Source organism: Galendromus occidentalis, unplaced genomic scaffold, assembly GCF_000255335.2.
Source record: "Galendromus occidentalis unplaced genomic scaffold, Mocc_1.1 scf7180000077458, whole genome shotgun sequence".
In the NCBI taxonomy this organism is placed as follows: domain Eukaryota; kingdom Metazoa; phylum Arthropoda; class Arachnida; order Mesostigmata; family Phytoseiidae; genus Galendromus; species Galendromus occidentalis.
This window is the reverse complement of record NW_003805446.1, coordinates 320,712-340,788: the sequence shown is the minus strand read 5'-3', so window position 1 is coordinate 340,788 and position 20,077 is coordinate 320,712. Positions and strand designations below refer to the sequence as shown.

At 53.3% G+C, this 20,077-nt stretch overlaps 2 protein-coding genes across 2 annotated transcripts; one reads left to right on the top strand and one right to left on the bottom strand.

The window, feature by feature from the left end:
- Positions 1–5,965: 5,965 nt before the first annotated feature.
- Positions 5,966–8,662, bottom strand: mh (DNA-dependent metalloprotease SPRTN). The gene is made up of 3 exons (XM_018639791.1): positions 8,543–8,662; positions 6,706–8,005; positions 5,966–6,384 (listed from the first exon to the last, which is right to left on the bottom strand). Exons 1-3 carry the CDS (start codon positions 8,543–8,545, stop codon positions 5,966–5,968), a joined length of 1,722 nt encoding a protein of 573 aa, XP_018495307.1. The 5' UTR covers positions 8,546–8,662.
- A 5,262-nt stretch (positions 8,663–13,924) lies between these two features.
- LOC100897255 (uncharacterized) lies at positions 13,925–19,911 on the top strand. Its single transcript, XM_029111651.1, has 15 exons — positions 13,925–13,947; positions 14,480–14,864; positions 15,070–15,108; positions 15,150–15,293; positions 15,424–15,585; positions 15,923–16,233; positions 16,362–16,578; positions 16,700–17,135; positions 17,256–17,283; positions 17,513–17,703; positions 17,814–18,099; positions 18,233–18,412; positions 18,644–19,023; positions 19,182–19,728; positions 19,881–19,911. Exons 1-15 carry the CDS (start codon positions 13,925–13,927, stop codon positions 19,909–19,911), a joined length of 3,360 nt encoding a protein of 1,119 aa, XP_028967484.1.
- Positions 19,912–20,077: the final 166 nt, after the last annotated feature.

Genomic DNA, 20,077 nt, shown 5'->3' with positions numbered 1-20,077 from the left:
GGTCACGAGCAGACAATTTTCGCCCAGACAATTTTAGCCCACGATTGATTTTAGCCCTTTGTTTTCCGTGTATGAACTGAAGTAGACGGAGGTGCAAAAGCGTACAATGATTCCCCGAGGCGAGCCTGCGATCGGTGTCCGGCTGATTGACTTTTGCGCTTGATGCTCTCGTGCTCAACGAGTCAGTCGCACTGTGTGGCCCACTAGCACGCCCGAGCTGATACAGGGACTGAGTCAATCAAATTGTAATTACAACGCCCGGTCACCAGAGACATTTTTGGGGAGGACTCCGGTGTGGCACGAGGAATGATGCAGAGCTTCGTCCACGCTCACCGAGCTCGGAGCCCAAGGGACGGAGCAAATAGCTGGGCAGGGATCTGCCTCCAGAGTCCGATTCGATCTCTAATGCTGCTCGTCTGTCCGAAGGCTGTCCGGCTGGTTTAGCTTTTCGGATGACACCGTCCCGACGCGATATATCGAATCATCGGCACCCACTCAATGAGAATCACGGTGTCAGAGCCTGCAATCTCAGTCGTTCGGAATTTCGATCGCAATTTTTCATTTCCGTGCGTTAGAGACTCGAAGTTCATCTCCTGGTCTTTGAAGGCACTTTGTTGCGCACTGCCTCCATCGAGAATCATCACAAATGTATTGATGTATACTAATGATTTGACCTCTGTTCCAGGAAATCAGATCCCTCGAAGGAATCCCGGGGTTGGTCTAGCCAAATAATTTGCATACTTGATTATTGGCATCGAGGAGAACCGATTATGATCGAATCAAGACGCACTGCGGAGATCGCTTATCGCGGCATCACCAGAGACCATGATGGCTAGCACCTTACACCCATGAGACCCGATTGTAGACCCAAGGTGAGTATCGAGTCAGGCGGAGAGGCGAGAATATTCCTGATTAGCATATTCGACCGAGACATCCGACACTGTCGATTAGACTCCGATCTGCCGAAGCGACTTCGAGCTTTCCCGTGATAATCGTTTCAAGCTGCGGCAAAACGTCATTCAATACGTCTGTGTTCGAGAAAAACTCGCGAAATTCCCGGAGAGCGCGAGGCCGCAAGACAGCAGAGGCGTACGTTTTCGTCAAAGCGGGGTATACGACGGCGAACGGCTGGCAACAGGGAAAGAACATGAGAGGGAGTCGCAACGAAAGGACATTGATCTAATCCTGATCGGGGGAACATCTGCCGGAGCGGGCGAACGGACAAACGAAGGCACGGAACAGCCAATGGATAGCTTACCGAGCAAACAGCACCACCGACCAGCCGGCGGCTTCGTCCGAGCGGTCTATCTGTGTCTCAGCAGCGAGCGAGCGAGGGTTCGATTGATTCCGATTGGAAGCGTATATATTTCTTATACGGCTTTGAGGTGTTTGCTCTAAAAAGCGTCGTCTCGCGCACCCACGGGATTTAGTTTAGGCTCGTAGCGGGGGAAAAGGAGTTTTCCAATTGATTGCAAGACTTCAAAACCATCGGGCGACCATCTCGCTTGGGGAGACGGAGCGGGAGTGAAATGGAGCCAGAATCGAAAGAAACCCAATCCGTTGGTCGGTGCGATATGTTTTCTGATTCTCATCTTCCGTTGTATGCCCAGAGTCTAACGCCTTTCTCTTCTGTTCGGACTCTTCCGAGAAGTTTCCCTCGATCTCTGATGATGACGAAGAAATATCGGTGGGAAGACGAAGTTTACATTGTTAAGCGATTCGCGCCGAAGTGTAAATAGCCAGAAGGCGGCACAAGAATTTCTCGGGAAGAGTGGACGCTATCTTCCGACCCTCAATTCTTCGAGGTACTTCATTTATGGAGCAGAGCTCACTCATGATCGTATTCGGCTCCTCCGCTCGGCCCTGAAATCGGGCCCCGCCCGCTGGCTCGAATCCTGAGTCTTCCTTGATTTGCTAACAGCGAACGGACGACTCGATCTATCGCAACGCATCGTTGGGAATCCTCGCGGCTTCTCCGGTCCTTCGTCTGTTCTTCACGGAGTTCACCTCTTAATCTTTCCTACCAAGCGGCTTAAAAACTTTCAGAAGCGCCCGTCGGTCGTAATTTGTTGTCGTCATATTTTTTCAACGAACTGCGTTACCCTCATAAAACTGACGGACCGACAACCTGCAGCTACGCAAAGGAGGCTACGCCAGCGTCTCAGGATTTCGAGAGCGCAAAAAAATAGGACGAGCGGTTGAGCGCAGAAGGAGGCGGAAGCTGTTCCTAGAGATATTTTTGTCGCCTCTTCCCTTTCACGCTTCACACTCGGGGTGGTTAAGTTGTTGAGCTGTTGTTCGGCCGGCTGCTCGGAGCCCTCGTTTGTTCATCGGCCACCGGCCTCCAAGAACACCCTGTAGAGCCCTAAAGAAGGAGATTTACGAATCAAAAGAACTTCAGACGGCTTTCCTGTTCGCTCGTCTGGTTATCGTGTGTCTGCGAGCTTGGGCAGAAGGCCAACCAGCCAGCCAGCCGGCCAACCAGTCAGTCAGTCAGTTGGTCAAACTGGTGAAGCAACTTGTCTGTCTGCTCCTTCTGCTGAACGAGATAACCGCTTGCGCCTGTGCCGCGTGCCGGCCTGTTGGGGACCTTCCGTCCCCAACTTCGCCTCGATGTTCCTTTTCTGTCGTACGCTCTCCATCGCCGACCGTTCCTCACCTTTCCGGACGTCCATCTGAGCGAGTCCCAACTTTCTGTAAGCTTCTCTCGACCCGCGTTGAGCTTTCCGACACCATTCCTCGGTTCGATCTCGAACTCGACCCCTCAAAATCTATGGCTTCGGTTCTCTCGAGCCCATCGCGAGGGCTTGGGCTCAATCTCGGATCCCGCAATCGAGCTATCCAGTGCAACGCTTTCTCAAGGCTTGTCAGCGCTTTTCCGTGAGCTCAGGCGCGAGCGACAGCCGCGGCCGAGCCGCTTCCGGAGCGGCACCCAGCTTCGACAGAAGGTATCTGGACGAGGCCTGGTCGACCGAGCTCGCACGGAAACCGTTCGTGACGTTATCGACTTCTGCTCGACGCAGCCGAACAGAGAGCAGCCGTTGAGCGCCAGCGCCACTCACATGCGTTCTCGTTGTGTGTCCTCACTCTTCGAACTTAATGCAATTAGGTCGTCGTTTCTGCTGCTAGCGCACTCGAAGCCGTCGCAACTCTCCGGCTGTTTTCTCTGCCTACTCTCCGATAGCGAGAGGTTCCTGCTGCTATTCCAAACAGCCACCCTGTCCCGTCTGTGAGCCGGCAGCGAGCCAGTTGGCCAGTGTTGGCTCCGATTCGACGCTTGTTGTGGCGGAGGCGCAAAAATGCCGAGGATGTTCAATGCCGCTCATTTCGTCTATCGCTCGACGTCTGCATTCTCGGCCGCACGCCGAAACGCTTTGTCGTTTCTGACGCTGTGTCCATGTTATGCGAACAGTCGCTTGAGCTGCCGGCCGACAGCGGCGGCGGCAATATAATCCCGATGGGTTGGAATTGCCTGCAAGTCGGCTGACTGGGTCGGTCTGCCTGTTCGCGTGCGTGTTCATCGCACTGCCGACTGAGGAAACGCGAGTCTGTCGGGTGGTGAACCGTTGTTTTTGGAGACGCCGCGGCGCCGTCATCGCTGTTGTTGTTGTTGCTTCCACTGCCGCTATTGCATTCTCCGGCTGGCTGGCTGACTGGCTAGCCAGTCAGTCTTCCGAGCGAGCAAGCAAGAAGGGGCCAGGAAAAGAACGGATGCAGGCAAAGGGGTTCACTCCCGTCGATCTCTCTCCGTTTCGCTACCATCGCCGCCGCCGTCGTCGTTCGCGATCATTTTAGCTCGCTCTAGTAATTCTTAGCTCGTTCGAGCAGAAACTAAAACCATTTTAACAGTGTTAATCTGCTCATTAAAAGACTCTCCCGTCCTGAATGTCCGTTCGTCGGTTCCTCCAGCCGTTCGTCGGTGTGTCTATCTATCTGGCACGGATTCTTGCGCTCGACTCTGTACATTGTCGTTCGCGTCGACGAAGGTTCTAACCCGTCCGTTGAGTCGAACAGGGGTCGCGAAGTAAAGAGGGAAATCCTCATTGCCCACCTTTCGATCCTCCAGCAGAAATCCCCGCTCCCAATCGAGTAGAGCGATCTCTTTTTTTTCTTCGTATAAGACAGACTGTGGCTTCTACCAGTGGAGTAAATTCCCTTCTCCCACCCGGATCGATTGATTCAGATTTCCACAATGTCCGGGAGTTGACGGGGGAAATGCAATCTGAGCAATCGGGCTCGGCCGCGCGGTGTCCGACCAGGTAGTTTCAACGCCTTGATGAAGGGACTCTTGTTCCCACAGTCAGAGCATATCGTCTGGCGACGAATTCGTTAGTGTGTTTGCTCTTGTCGTTCACCCTGTTCCTCGTCGCGAGACGCCGAAATACTCACCGTAGCGATCCTTCTTAAATTGACCTTACAGGCCGATTGAGCGCTCGACGGTTCCTTGCCGTGAGTTCATCGCTGGAAAGTCGCTGACACCGATCTCCCTGGCCGGGAGAGTGAAGGACAGGATGTGGGGTCCTGTCGTCGGGGTCGCCGGCCGATAGCTGTCGGCTACGAGGCACGGACTCTGATCGGGTTTCGATTCGATTTTCGATGAGACGACAGATACTACGTGCTTGGACCTTCTCGTCGTCGCTATCCTTCCGTTGTTTCTCGTGAACCGATTCGACTCCTGACCGGTGTCTGAGTGAGTCGGTCTCCTCCGCATCGGGAGAACGGTCGAGTTCCGTCGACCTCGCTCGTGCCTCATCAGGTTCCCGCTCCAGGGATGTGTACATGAAATCGACACGAGAGAAAAAATCGCGCGGAAGTATATTTTTTTTGGTAACTTAATCATTCCGGGAATAAACTGCCGCTCGCCGGTGTGATGGAGAGGAAACAGTAAAGTCGGAGCAGGGTAGGTGGTGGCAACAGCGATTCTGCGCTGATTCAATGAAATGAACGGCTTCAGGCAAGTCATCTGGAACAAAAAGAGTTATCTGCTACACGCACAAAGCGACGACACATGAGGCTGTTTGAGAGTCGGTGGTTCCTTATCGGGCTCCACATTCGCGCCATTAGAACTCGTGGAGAGGAGTAGTGGGCAAGCGCGCAATACGCCGAACGAACGAGCGAGCGAGCGAACGAGCGACCGAGTCAGAAAGAACAACCAGTTCCAACCATCCTCTACCACTGCCGAGGACTACCAAGAGGGCGGAAGAGAAGTCGGGGGAAGCAGAGCTGGCCACGCCAATCCGTAGGCTTGCGCCGCGGTCCCCGGAGACACTTTTTAAAATTGGCAAAATAGGGAATCGCATCTGTGGGGTTCCCTCGAGTCAGCAGACGCTCCCACTCTCACTCGCAAACCATGGGAAAATCACCCCCATCATCAACAGCAGCACTCATGGCCGCACCCCTTCTCTATTTGCCGTAGTTGTTCGCCGCTCTACTTTTTGGTAATGCGTTCCTCGAGCCTATGTAGTCACTCTAACTGATAGCGAGTCCAAACATCGGATTTCGAGCCGGAGCGCTCTTCGCACTCCACATCGCATCCCCGTTCGATACGCGACCAACGTCGGCCGCTCGCGACTAGCTCGGGGCAGACTCCGGACGTCTTGTACGGATCTCGGGGAGCATTCCCCGCACGAAAAAAAAAACTCCGACTTCTGATCTCGACTTATTGACAGTCTTTTATATATATTTTATTTTATATTGAATAATGAAGCACCTCGACTCGTAATCACAGTTCTTGTGCTCGAATCCCGAACTCGAGCCTATCCGCTCAACATTTCTTTCGGTATTATTCGTATCTCGAGCATTTCCGAGGTGAAGGAACCACGCTAAGAGGCAACTCAGAGCCGAGCTTTGACCACATGAATCTCTCCTCAGATCAGATGACGTCATCTGGCTCGAGTCAACGCTCCGTATGGGCCTGGTGAAGCAGCCGCGGCATATTCTTGTTCAGGAAAAATCACGATTTGGGTTATGATTCCTTCTGTAGACAGCTATCAATGTGCGAATTAATTCTCGACTCCATGACCTTTGACGAACACACGGGACAAACGACTTCAACATCGAAATCGGGTATAACGAGAGCTGACTGAGATTCGGTGGTTTGTCTGGAAGTCGAAGGTTCGTTGTCCGGTTCACGTTTCAACTGCTTCGTGGGTGGTAGTGATGTCGAAGCCTCGCCGTCGAACTTCCGTTTCGAAGGCGCTTTGTCTCTATCAATTTCATTTCGTGGTGCATTCCTGTCTGCGGGCTCAGTTTTTATCTCAGCTTTCGGAGGCTTCTTATCTTGGTGGATTGTATCGTCTTCTTCATCACTGCTGAAAATATGGAGCAACCGCTCGCTCATCTTTTTCCACGGAAGTTCTGTGATAGCGGTCCGGGTCAACATGTCTAAAAGTGATGATTGGGGTCTGTCATTCGACCGTTGACTCGATCCCATTCGTGATCCGCTCGTAGAACCTCCTAGAACGTTGCCTCGGCCACCAAAAGGTACGAAAGCTCTATTGCCGGGGACGACTCCCCTTACTGGCGGCGAATCATTCCCCCCCCATAGATTGATTCGTGGGCTCGTCGGAACGTTTTGCCTTGACACCGGTCCATTGATTGTGACAACGCGGGAACCGAAGCCGCCGCCAGTTTTCGGTAATTTTCTTATCGCCGGCTGGCTGGGTGGCGTGGGTGGTATCCTCCCGAACCCAGTTGGCCGATTACTTGGCGAATTCTGACCGGTAGCAGACGTCGAGGTCTTTCGCCCCCCCGTTCCTTGTGAAGGTCTGGGAACTCCGGGGACCCGGGTCACGGTGCCGCTCGCTCGCGACGGAGGAATAGCGCCTTTGGATTTTCCCTCCTTTGGTGTCGACCAGCTGATCCCCTTAGCGCTTTCCGCGTTCTTCCCGGTGGCCTTTCCACCAGCATCACCGCGGTCCGCTTTTGTGTTGTCAGCTAGGCCTTTGTTTTTGACGAAAGTGCTCTGAGTGCCCGACGTTCCCGGTTGCGTCGAGGTAGAAGCAACGCTATCGGTTTTGAAGTACTTTCTCAACGGCGAGGGAGGTCCAGTCGTCGTTCCCTTTTGTGATTTCTTCATTTTCGGCTCCTTAGTCTGCTTGTCCGGGCCGCTGACCTTCATGAACTCGCCACCGCAGAGTTTCTGATGCTCCGCCCACCAAAAATCGTTTTTTGACGGCGCCCTATTCATCGATCGCTTCACCCAGCCGTAGTAAGGTCCTCTGTCCTTGCAAGGTCCCGTGCATCTCCAATGATGAACTTTAAAATGGCGCACTTCGTCGTGGAATGAGTGGTACACCGTAATCTTCGTACCGGCCTCTCCATTTATACGGTACATGTGTTTATGAAACTCCGGGCCGTGGCCGTCCCGGTCCCGGTTGTTGTTCGTCAAGAATAGGAACGCATGAATCATTTCGTGTAAAAGCGTTTCGACGAGATCCGACCGCGGTCTAAGCGACAACAATGGCTTCGATAACCGAATGGAGCAGAACCTGGAACGGGGCTGGAAACAGCAGAGACCGGCGCACAGAGTCATCCTGGGACTCCAACGCACTTCACAACTTTTCAGATATGCACCGAAAAAACGGTTGTCGAACGCCATGAACAGCGCATGAATGTCCGGCGTTGGATCGATCTGCTCCCAGACAGGATCGACTAGAGAGAGGTTTTCGTGTTTGGCGTATAGCTTCTGACGTTCTTTGAATTTCGACGTTGAAGGCAAATCCATCCGAAGGTTTCCCATGGCGGAACCCGACCCTGTTTTGACACCCGTAGAAGTCGAAGGAGAATCGTATTCGTTGTCTCTCGCGCCTGCGGTGGACCCCGGCTCGACGTCCGTTTGCTTCAACTCGGCATATTCAGCCTCTTCTTCTCGCTGAAGCCTTTCGGCTAACAATCTGTCTTCCTCGACGTCGTACTCTGTGGGCTGGTAGGAATTGTTGAGTGATTCGAGTTCCTCTTGGTGGAGCCTCTCGGCAAACTGTCGGTCGAGTTCTTCTTGAGTTGCCTATAAAAAATTGATCAAAACTTATCCGATCCGCTTTCGAGATTTCCCGAACAGCGGCGTTCGAACGTGCATTCGTCGCCCAGAAGCCACATTCAGAGACAATCGATCATCGAATCGGGATATCGCCGAAAATGTTGGCAACATCCAATGTGGGCGAACTCGTCTTATCACTCATTCATGTCATTATGCTGAGGAGCGTCTGTTTGTTCTGTCAGCCGAGAATTCAATGATGAGTCGGATGTTCAGATCGGGAGCGAGGCCGTATGAACAATGTTTCCGATGCGAGAGCACGAAAAGAATCCGAGCCCGGAAATTCTACATCGTCCGGATATTCCGTCCGAGTTCTAAACCCGCTCCCAATGACTTTCTTAAGGTTTCCGCCCGTAGTAGAACGCTAGAGCATGATCGAAATAGAGAATTCCGGCGGCAGCTCCCCCGACGGACCGCTACCCACTGAGGATGTTCGAGGGCCCGAGGCCTGACCGAACGCACGGTGGCTAGAGGGCGCCTCAATCTGAAAGCGCTCCTCCCACTTACCATTCCGGATCTTTTCGGAGGTTTCGGCACTCGGAGCTTACACGATTCCCCGAATTGAGGCTTTATTTCAACGCAAGAGTACTCTCACCCCACGAGCCACATCGATGGCTCCCGGAGAACAAACACCAAACAGCTGATTTACAATTTCGAATTCGCGCGCCGAGGCGGACCTTCTATGACGCGGACAAGTTGCGAGAAGGCGGTCAATCGTACCGCCTGATGGGTGGTGAGTGGTGATCGCATACGGAATCTTCCAGCTTTCGAAATTCAGAGCAGAAATCACACCGATCCTTTGAACAGGCTGCAGTGCGCGAGTCAGGCTCAGAGCTGTGCGCCATGGGATTTTCGTCGGCGGCGGCGGCGGGCTGGAAAACGGGCGGCGGCGGCGGGCGCCGCGGCGATTTTCGGCGGACCGATGAGCCCACGGCGCGCCGCGGGATAGGTGGAACGCACGTTCGAAAGTCTTTTGATTGCGTCTCCTCATTTGTCGGGGATGAAATACTATCTGACACGTGCGATCTTCCGATGAATTCAAGTTTAATTGATCAGTCAGGGCTCTCAATGACCGCGGAGCTTCGGTCCGAAACATCCCGTCTCATTCGAATGCTATGTCCCCGCATCCTCGTGCGAGCTCAGTACCTCGAACCGAATCCAATTTTTTTTCCCGTGGTTTTCTGTTACTTTTCATGAGGATTGGGCACGGCGCGCCGGCGTTCCGTCACGCCGTCGGACGCCGTGCTCGGGTTCCGGCGGCGGCGGCGGACTCCAGAGGTCGGCGGCGGCGATCGCCGGCGAATTCGTGACGCGGCGCACAGCTCTGGTCAGGCTTCCGTGCGGAAGCCTGACTCCCTGCTTGCTGCCAGGCGGCGCCGGCGGGCAGGTGTGAATTGGGGAGTCGACGTCCGACGCCTGGGAATCCCGGAGCAAACAACAAATTATTCGAGAATGATCCAGTCCGACGAAGCCGGGCCGGAAGCTCCCACTCCAGAGCTCCAGATCTGCGAGAGATCTCCCGGATCTTTTCGGTAACCCGAGAGGGCTGAATAATGAGCAGAAACTATCGATTTCCCCAAAAGTCTCCGTCCGAAGTTCCATGGGAAATATTCCCTGAGCTTGTCCAGATAAGAATCCGGCCTCAAGTGACAGCTGCAGAGCCGCCCGGGCTAGGAAAAAGACCTCCGAAGAACAGCACTCCGACCTGACGCTCCGGTGGCTCCGAATTCGAGGCTCCGTCGTTCTCTACGATGTGGGATACTGAACCGGTCTTCAAGTACCTGTTGGATGGACTTGCTTGCAAGCCACTAATGACACCATTCGTCGTGAAGTGTCCACAGCAGAGGCTTCGAATGCCTCTCTTCCTCTCGCGGGCCACCAGAGGGGTCGCCTCAAGACCACAGTACACGCGGCTGTGCTCTCGTAAGAAATGGCACTGCGAGGACTGGCTTTCGAGCAAGATAAACTTTTTCTCGGCAATTAAGTCGCCGAGTAACTTGATCCTGTTGTTGCCGACAGTGGACTTGCTTTCCACGGCGCATGGCCGAGCTTCTGTCGAACGCACAATTGTCGCTAGTGCGCGGCGAAAGCATAGGGACAGGGCTCGAGTTCTGTAAAAAATCGCAGATCTGACAACAGGACCCCACTCCCTACATTCATACTCAAACGTGTTTCTTCTGATCTTTCCAGATTCCGGGACGTGGAGGCACCTGAGAGATGAGCAAGGTGAGAATTCGGACGCGAAACCCGTCAGCGTGGAGTTTCCAGACGTAGCGAGCCAGCAGACCCTTAGGTTGACGTCACTTGATGAACGTCGATTTGAAATCGATGATTCTTTCGGCTGACATTCATCTACTCCTCCCCGACCATCGACTCCCGATCCTCCGCTGTGGATTTCAAATCCGTGGCCCTCGAAGGGATGTCGGCGATATGGAATGGGACGACTATGCAGCTCCGCTCGGTCTTCCTTTGACGGGTGCAGAGAGCAGCTATTCCGAAGCTAGAGTACTTCGGAATCGCTCAACGGAGTCAGCACGCGCCCATTGTCGACGAACATCTAGTTTTTTGGAGCCAAGTCGCTTCAGGTCGATTGATAAGTCTGCCGATCTATCATTCTCTCTTCGATGAAACTACGAAAGCACCGCCATCGCAGGTGCTGCCGCGGCTGCTCCTCTGCATGCTGCAGCTGAGTCGGGCCGGGATCCGCTCTTTCGCCAGAGTCTGCGCGGCGGCCATCTTGGATGAACCCCACTTCCATGAGGGGTGAACTTTAGAAGTGTTTGTTGAATTGTTCTGTGCGCTCTCGAAGTGCATACCACTCGCGTATATTGTGAGATCTCGGCTCCTAGAGCTTTCGAAAAGTAAGTGGGATCGGTTTCGGCTTGATCCACGGGCGTCTTCCCGATAGGTGCTCAGCAGCCGACTCATGACGACTCGCTAATCTGTTCCACCGAGAAAAGTTTGAGATTACCGACAGTTGAGTTCCCATCGCTTCGGATGAGTCTGATCTTACTTGCACTTGTTGATCACGAGCTCGCCGAGCTCTCGAAGTCCGATGTCGAAGGTGGAAAACCTAATCTCCGTTATTTCCCTCTGAGGATGCAGAGTGCTCACCGAGGTCGAAAAGTTTGAAAACTTCCTTTTAACTCAGCTCGGAAGGCGCGCTCGAGATCCAGCTCGATGTCTCGAGCTGAGACGCGAAAGTCATTCCAGTGAAGTCGGAGAAGTCATGGAATCGTTCCATTCTCGAGTCGAAAACCAAGAGCCGTCCCGTCTCAGCTCGGAATCGAGGTATTTCTAGTCCGATGCCATTTTTTCCCGAACCGGAAAATTTCTGTTTGTCGGAAAACCCGCGGCTCGGACATTTTATTCATTTGTTCCGGGGCGCGATGACCCCACGTCGAGAGGTGACGGCATTGTAAAATGGAATGCTTCCATGAGGGCCACCTGATGATTCTTGTCCGGCATTCAGCTGTCGGTCACCATGTGACGGTGTCATGTGAGCGTCGCGCCCAATTCTTCACCCTCCCCCACGTGAATCTGTTCATCAGGAATCGGAACCCTTGGTGTGATTCTGATGATCCGGGCGTCCTAGTACGTCAGCGGATGATGAAAAATTGTCGGGGGAAAGCTGGCGATGCCGCTAAGAATGCCGCCAGGCGGGCGGCAAGTTTGTTCACTCAGTCAGTGAGTGGGACTGTGCGAGGATCCGCAGCATCAAATACATTGTCGGTGTAGATTTTTCTTAATCCCTTTTGGCTCCGGTTTTCCTCGCGAAATACCTCTTGATTCGATGTTCGGGTCGGATCGCAGTCGACGCAGCCGCGGCACTCTGTCGGTAGATGCGTACGTCTCCATCGGTTCTGCGGGCTGTATGTTTGCTCCTTTCCGTTGCTGGAGGAGCAGCAGTAGTAGCGCGGCTATTACCGCCACCTGCTTCAAACTGCTTGAAGCCACCGCGAACATTTATTACGAGAGGCATTGGGCCTCTCTCAGCCACTTGCTTCCTCGTCTTCTATCTGTTACCCTAAAGTTATCGTAAAACATTTTACACCTAGCGGTCCTGTTCGACCGACCAGCGTTCCCTCTCCCGCTCGTCCGCATGTTCCATCGCTCGCTGGTCTGCAAAACGGTCGAACGGCTGGCCGCTCGGTCCGTCGGGCCTGCCGAACAGCCCGACGGCGGCCCTCAAGAGACACCTGCGAACGCCGCCATCTGCAAACTTTTAACGGTCCCTCCAGCGGTGCATCCGCATCTTCACGCAGCTTTCTCGTTCCCCCGGTGTCTGCCGGACTCCCCCCTCGCCCCTGGCTTGCCAACGTATCCTCCTCGCGCTCGGCAACGCCACGCCATTCTCCGATCTGACCACAGCTTCGTTTTCGATAGAGATTGCCTGTGGTTTGCCGCAGGAGCCGTCGTCTGGCAAGTAGACATACGGCTCGACAGGCGGTGCTATGGGTAGGCGGGTAGGTGGGTGGGCAGGCAGGCAGGCGACCCAACACGAGGTGAGGTGGAGAAAAGGCGACAACAACAGAAGATTTTGAAGTTTGCATCTGCTCGTCGAGTTTTCCCGGTCAAGCACGAGGGGGAGTGTGTCAGGTTGGAACGACTTCACCTCTACTTCTTGTCCCTAGAGCTCGTCCCATCGTTGCTCGGAGAATCGGTGGTGGTGGTGGTGGTAGTGTTGTCTGATCGCAAGATTTCGTGAGCGGATTCAGCTGTCCTGTCTGCGGCACTCCATCTTGCGTCTCGATGCACGAATTCTCAACCCTGCCACCACCGCCGCCTCCTCCGCCTGCTGCTGCTGCTCTGCCTTCCCCGCGAAGTTTTTTCTTCTGCGAGCCACGGCCTGAACTGGGTGGAGATCAGCGGCCATTATGACGAGCTTGTCGTCCTGCTGAGGAGTCGAGAGAGCGACCCGTCATATATTGCAATATTCGCCTTTGAAGGCCGAAATCATAGGCTCCGCTGACCGAGTGAGCCCGCGTTCACTTCGACCGTCGCAGGACGGCGGTGAACGAACGAATCAGATAAGGAACTCTGATCAGCAGGGGGGAGATCTTTAGGAAATGCTTTTAACTCTCGGTCAGGGATTCGGACTCGGATCGGAGCGAATCGCTCGCAGTCCAAAATCGCGCCTGAGCGACTCAGACGCAAGAATTCGGAGTCTGAAAGGGACTGGCCTGAGCAGATGAGACCCTTCGATGCACGGCGATCGAGACGGCGATTCCGTTTTTCATCCTCTTGCACACTCGCATAATAAGTATCGCCGAGATATCTGGCTGGCGAAGCCTCGTGCTCGACCGTGCTGGCTCGCTGTACCAAATTCCTAGTTGCCCACGGCTTTTTCCCACTGAGTGGCGGGGTGTATTTTAGTGTAAACTTTGATGGATCACCTATGATAGATTCGGGTGATTCATGTCGTTCGAGCGTTCGCTGGCTGGCTGGCTCGCTCGACCGGCTGACTGCCGAAGCGGTTCCGAGACTCTTTGCCAGTCGTTGCCGGGGCCGAAGCGCTGGGTAGCTGATTCCTCCCCGCTGAATATGCAACTCCCCATGTAGTGCCGGGGGGCGGGGGGACTTGAGGGAGAGAGAGGGAGTAGGTGCAAGAAAGCAAGCCTGACTGCAAACCGAGGAGTCAGTAGCAGCACAGACAGACTGACTGACTGAACGACCGAGCGAGCGACCATCCGAGTCGCCCCTAATCCATCTATGTGGCTTGCACCCACAGCGATACCGCCCTCGAACTCCTTGCGAGTCCGGTTCTCCTTGAAAGAGTCGGGCACGCATGCATTCAGCTGACCGCGCTCGAGCGTAAGGTTCGATTGTTCAACTTGCGAAAGACGTTTCAGCCAGTGGCCATCCGACCAGACGGTGAACGAGCTAAACATGCGTGCAGGCCGGGCCGTCCGGTGAGAAAGCAACCACTTCGGTGAGTCGCTGTCGCCGATGCTGCTGCTGCTCCCGCCGATCTGCTGAGAGAAAGCTCGGACCCTAATTAGCGATTCTCTCAACGGTCTTCCCGTATATCGGAGGCTGTGGGGGACCGCAGGTGATCAATTATTTTACTGCCACTGCTTCCTTAACACAGTGTTCGAACGAAGTGATTCAGCAAAGTGGCGAAGCACACGATACGAGCGAAGAGCCTCGCTCGACACAAAGGGCCTGGACTGCGGCTCATTGACTAATTGTTCCCGGCACCGATAGACGAAGATTATTGTGTGCTGTCATGCTGCTTTGAAAACGGTCTTTTTTTCTGGTATTCCAGCTTGAGGAAAACGTGGTTCGCAAGCACGCTCACCAGAGCACAAGCTCGAATCACACCATCAACAACAACATCAATAATAATAATAACAACAATAACAACAACAACACAAGCAACAACAACCAAGTGAAAAAACGCGTGCCCGCCTTCCCGAGCAACGTTAATAGTTCTGCGAACAGACACCAGCAGCTCCAAACAGCTCTAAAACGGAAGCGGTCCGAAGAACGTGACGGTGTCGTCAAAAAACCCAAAGACGAAGAGGACACCGCAAAGAAGCTCCAAGAAACTGAAGAAGCGCTCAGATCTCTATCGGGCGCCGGATTGTTCCTCCAGAGCAACGGAGACGATCCGGCCGACACACCGTTCGTCGATCTCTTCGAAAAGGAGGCACATGCAGACAAGCCGCCTTCTGCCGTCGCAAGTGCCTGGAAAGACGTTGTGAGCGTATCATCTTGTTCCTCGAACGGGTCTGCGCCATCCCCAGCGTTAAATATCGTCACTTCTCCAAGACTTGACCTCAGCTGCGTGAAACAGGAACCGCCCTCAACGCCTCAAGCAAACGCGGTGAGCACTGTTTCCTCTGTCGAATTCCGTTCCGCTCCGAGTTCCCTAATCGATTGCGCGATACTCCATCCAGGTTCTTTGGTCTCTTGGCTCAATGAATCACACGCCACTTCTGTCGCCCTTTGTTTGAGTCAGAATTCATCCCAATCAAGCTTGGGAATTAGTGTAGGAGGGCAGAATACGGAACCGAAATTCTTCCTTTCAGGCATCACCCGAAGAGCAGAGAATCGAAGACGCTCCAAAAGTCAGTGAGAATTTCGAGGCGAGTCCCTCGTCTATTTCAAGCAACTGTACAGTGAAGATCAAAACAGAGCCGGGCTCCTCGGGCGAAAGTCCTGCGCCTTCGAATCTTCCAGCAACTACTTCGTGTTTTTCTTCTTCTGCTTCTACTACTACAAGTACCACTACTACTACTACTTCTTCTTCTACGTCTAACACTAAAACCACAACAAGCTCTCCGAACGCTCCACACCCCGCCTCCAAGCAACCCTTGACAGCAGCGCCCGTCCCTGTCGCGCCTTTGAGTTGTTCCAGTGAGGCAGGTAACGTTCAACCACAGCTGCAACCACAACAGCAGCAACAGCAGAAGAATTCAGCGTCAGCACCGACACCACCAAGCGGTCCAGTCACTCCGATCATCAAACGATTTAAGCAGGAACTCCCTGATGATGACGATGAAGACGATCTGAGCAATTTTTCAGTCACTCAGACCTCATATTTGGTAAGAGCTCCTCCGTTTAGGCTCTGTGATTTCTCGGATATTTCATAATTTCCCGCCAGAAAGAAGCCCCCATGCACCAAACACCCCATCTCGGGGGAGAAAATCGGCCACACTTGTGGATTTTTTTTTGAAAGAAAGCCACTGATTGTTGACCTGACGAGTTCCCCAAGCGAGCCCCCCCCCAACGAGGCTAAACACCCTTCTTCGAATGTTTATTCGATCATCATTTACTACTGCAATCTGTTTTTCCATCCCTTCCTTCGACTCCTCTGTCCATGTTTCCTTATTTTCTCTCGGTCAGTTTCATCCTCGTCAAATGCTTGTCATTCCATTGCAGAACCAATATCAAACTAGCAACAGCTCATACCGATCGTTATATAACGGTTGTTCTCCGGTGTCCAACTCGGGCCCGCTCCCGAGTCTTCACCAGCTCCAGCCGAGTCTTCAACCGTTAGCGTCATCCGCTCTGTACAGCAGTCCTTCGCTGTACCATACCATGTCGCAGAATCCGTCGTTGCCTCCTGTTACCCCGGGTGCAACCACACTGCAACCGGTCAAGATAGAAGATGTTGGTGAAAACTCGTGCTGCAGCACTGGTTCAGACACTTCTCGAATGGCGACGGACTCGCCAAAGCTCGAGAACATGAGGTTCGTATTTCTTGTTTGTTTCCCCAGTACGTTCCAGGGTGTGCTATTCACTCGAATTACTCGTTTTGTTTGCTGCTCGCTCCCCCGTTCAGGACGCCCCCGACTGAATTCGAACTGTTCGGTTTCAGGTTTCCTCCTCACTCGTCGCGATGTAGCACCGAATATACATCGCTGGGTCACATGTCGAGTCCGGGCTTTAACCAGCCTCCGGTAGGAGGCCTAACCTATCAACAGCTCACTAGTGTTGGCTCCCATCACGTTTCGGCGCAGAACAACTGTGACAATCCAGCCACGGCTTACAACGAAATGAACAAATCGAACGAGACCTTGAAAACATTGACATATGTGAGTTGGAATGATCCTCTGATGATCTCCAATCCCCTGATACATTAGACCAATACCGATATGGACCGGAACCGCTCTCCGGGTGTGTTCGTTGTCCTGATCACGATTCCTGTTCCCGCAGCCTGGTGAGAGAGATGAAGAGGAGCCCCCTTTGGTCATAGACGAGGGTTTGAGACTCGGTCAGCAGGGTCCTCAGGGCACCGGAGGTCCGCCAAGTGGAGGGAATGGCAACGGTGGCCGCGGCCCCGGAGGACCCCAAGGACCCAGCCGGTCTGTGCTTGGCCACAACAGCGTTCTAGTGACCGGTCAAGGAGGCTCCCCGATCCATTCAACTCAGCCTTCAATGCTCGGTACTGTCGGCGGCGTTATAGACGACGATCTCATTTCGGGTGGAACTAGAACACCCGAGTCGCCCAATCGACGGACACCTGATGGAACCATGAAGGATAGCAAGTGCCCCACTCCGGGCTGCGATGGGACTGGCCACGTCACTGGCTTATACTCGCATCACAGGAGTCTGTCTGGATGTCCAAGGAAGGATAAAATTACCCCTGAAAGTGAGTTTCTTCTTGGAATTTCTTTGCACCAAGAATTTTCCTGGAGGACTTCATACGTCGTCCAAGAAGGAGAATGATATCATGGTTAACGATTTCCATGCTCTCCCATAATGCTAACAGTTCTGGCTCAACATGAGACGATACTCAAGTAAGCGATCAAGCTAGGTCATCGAGAATAATAAGCTCTTTCAGTTCCCCCGTGTTCCGCTTGAATGCGTTATACAGGTTTCAGGATCGCTAGGGCTGTTTTTTTTCGGCAGAGAAATGCGAATGCACATTTTTTTGAATTATCACTTTCTTGGCTGAGGTCATTCTGTTCAATATGAGTGCTTAGTGTACCTGACCGGATGGAATAACGGCCTCGATTCGTTGAGCAGGTGCCCTACGCCAGGCTGCAACGGCCGCGGTCATGTGAACAGCAACCGCAACTCGCATCGGAGTCTGTCGGGTTGTCCAATAGCGGCTATGGAGAAGCTGGCTCAACGGGAACTGAAGGGCGCGCAGGCGAAGCATCAGCAGCACCAAGCCGCCCATCAACAAACTCAGTCCGCTCAGCTGCCTTCTACTGGTGAGAGTTCAGTCGATTCGATCGAGTCTCCGAAATCGATCCGACAGATGCAGGGTATCGACGAGTTCGGTCTTTTATTCTGGTTTTAATTTCGAACATGAATCCTGCAGCGCAATCGGACCGAGTACTGCGCCCCATGTGTTTTGTGAAGCAACTAGATGTCGGTGACTACAAGTACCCTGGCTACGTGGCACAGACCACACCGAGGACCCAACTAGCGAAAGAATTGGAGAAGTACTCACGGCCTCCTGAGTATATCGTGCCCCCCGTGGGCGTAATGGGAGTGGGCGGGATGAGCGGCGGGTATTATCCTTCGACGCCTCCGCAGAGATTACCACAAGGCTCACCCGGCATTCTTAGTAAAAGTCAAGCAACTTCTCCCGATTCGTCCCCTCCGTAAGTTTCTGCGCCGCCTCTCCGGCGGAATTCCCCACCCCCAACATCCTATGATCCATCGGAACGCCAATCTGGCCCTAGGGAATTCCGCTTTTACTAGAACGGTCTGTCACGGATTCCGTTTGACTTGCAGAAACTCCCCTAACTGCCTGCCAGGAGGATCCAAACCCTTCGGGGCTACGGGGTGTTCCGAGCAGACAGAGCCGGTTGATTTCAGCACGGCGCCTCCCGGGCATCACCGAGAGTTCGCTGGTTACGACTATGAAGCCAGCACACCAACAAATCACTTTATATCCGCCATTGAGCATGACAGGTAGGTGCCAAATTCGCGGCCAATGTCTTGGTCCGCGCTCCTATCTCTGACCCTACCGGTGGGCGGCGACTGACGAAATTTCAATGCGAATTTTTGAGATGTCGATCAACCAGATTCAAGTGCTGATGGCATCGAGGTAATAGTTGCGCGGGCCAAGCAACTTCCCCATGAACTCTATGAAGTGCGTATTCATGCTGACTGAGCCGAAGATATTCTCTTGTCTTCCTGTAGATCATTGGCCGTCGCAGGACCACCAGCAGTCACATCAATCGCAGGAACGTTCCCTAATCTGAACCAGAGCCAGGGAGGATCCAACGAACTGAAGTGCCCCACACCGGGCTGCGACGGCACGGGCCACATAACCGGTAACTACTCGACGCACCGAACCCTTTCCGGTTGTCCGAGAGTGGGTCCCGGCCAAGTCAGAGCCTTGTATAAGACGGCTTCGTTTGCTGACAAAGCGGATGCTGGAGGAATGGAGCCCCTCCGTTGTCCAGTACCTGGATGCGATGGATCTGGACATGTGACGGGAAAATTTCAAACGCATCGGAGTGCTTCCGGCTGTCCTATTGCCAACAAGAACAGGATCCGACATGAATATTTTCTCTCGGGTGAGAGTTTTTGCGAAGTGCTACCTGGGCATACCTTCCGATGCCATCCATCGTATAGCTGTCGCACGATATACTTCGATTTCTGATAGATAAATCTCGTCCCTCGCATTTCTCGGTCCGAGGTGCTGAACTAATATTTTCGGCTCTTTGCTCAACAGGAGATTTCATGACATCCTCGTTCAGGCCGGACCCTAATTGCCTAACATCGGGATCTGAAGGCAACGGGAACGCAAACGGCACCTTTCTCTCCCACAGAGGCCATTCAGGATGTTCTCGCGCCAGCAGAACTCAAAACAAAGAGGTCGAAGATGACGGATCAGGAAGCATCCTAAACCAGGACCAACAAGATATCAGGGCACTCGACGAAGAAATAGCCGACCTTCAAGAATACAACGCCAAAATGGAGTCAGAAATGCAGCGCATACGGGCAGGGATTTACAACGCGGAAACTCAGTGTCGCATGGCTGAAACCGATAATCTAGCACTTGAGGAAAAAACTCAAGGCCTCCACGAGTACTACGAGTCGCTGAAAACAAACTTCATCCAACTTTTGGACCGTACGAACTTGGACGAGAAGCCCACTTCAGAAAATTTCGACTCGTACCTCGCGAGGCTGCAGTCTCTGTGCATGGATACTTCGAAAGAAGACAACCGACTACTGTTTTCGACCGTGCGCCAAGCACTCCAAGACTTCAACATGTCGATGTGAGATTTTTTCCCCATCACAGACTCGAATATTCGTCTTGATGATTCAATTCAATACTCTCGAAATGGCCTGTGTCGAAGTTGAATCGTGTGGACGACCGACTATTCCAGCATTCCACGGAGACTGAGTCTTAACTGATTTCCTTTTGCAGCGATCATCCCAACGGATGGGTCCGATCGTAGGCCCGAACTCGACGACGAAAGCAAAAGGAAACTTCGAGAAGATCACACCCAAGCGGACTCGATTGTAATCGAGGGATCTCTGAACCATAGCGTTCGACACATGTTTGCCAACAACCACTGTAACATCGTTAGCTCGTGCGTCGCCAGGCGCGATCTTCCGCGACGA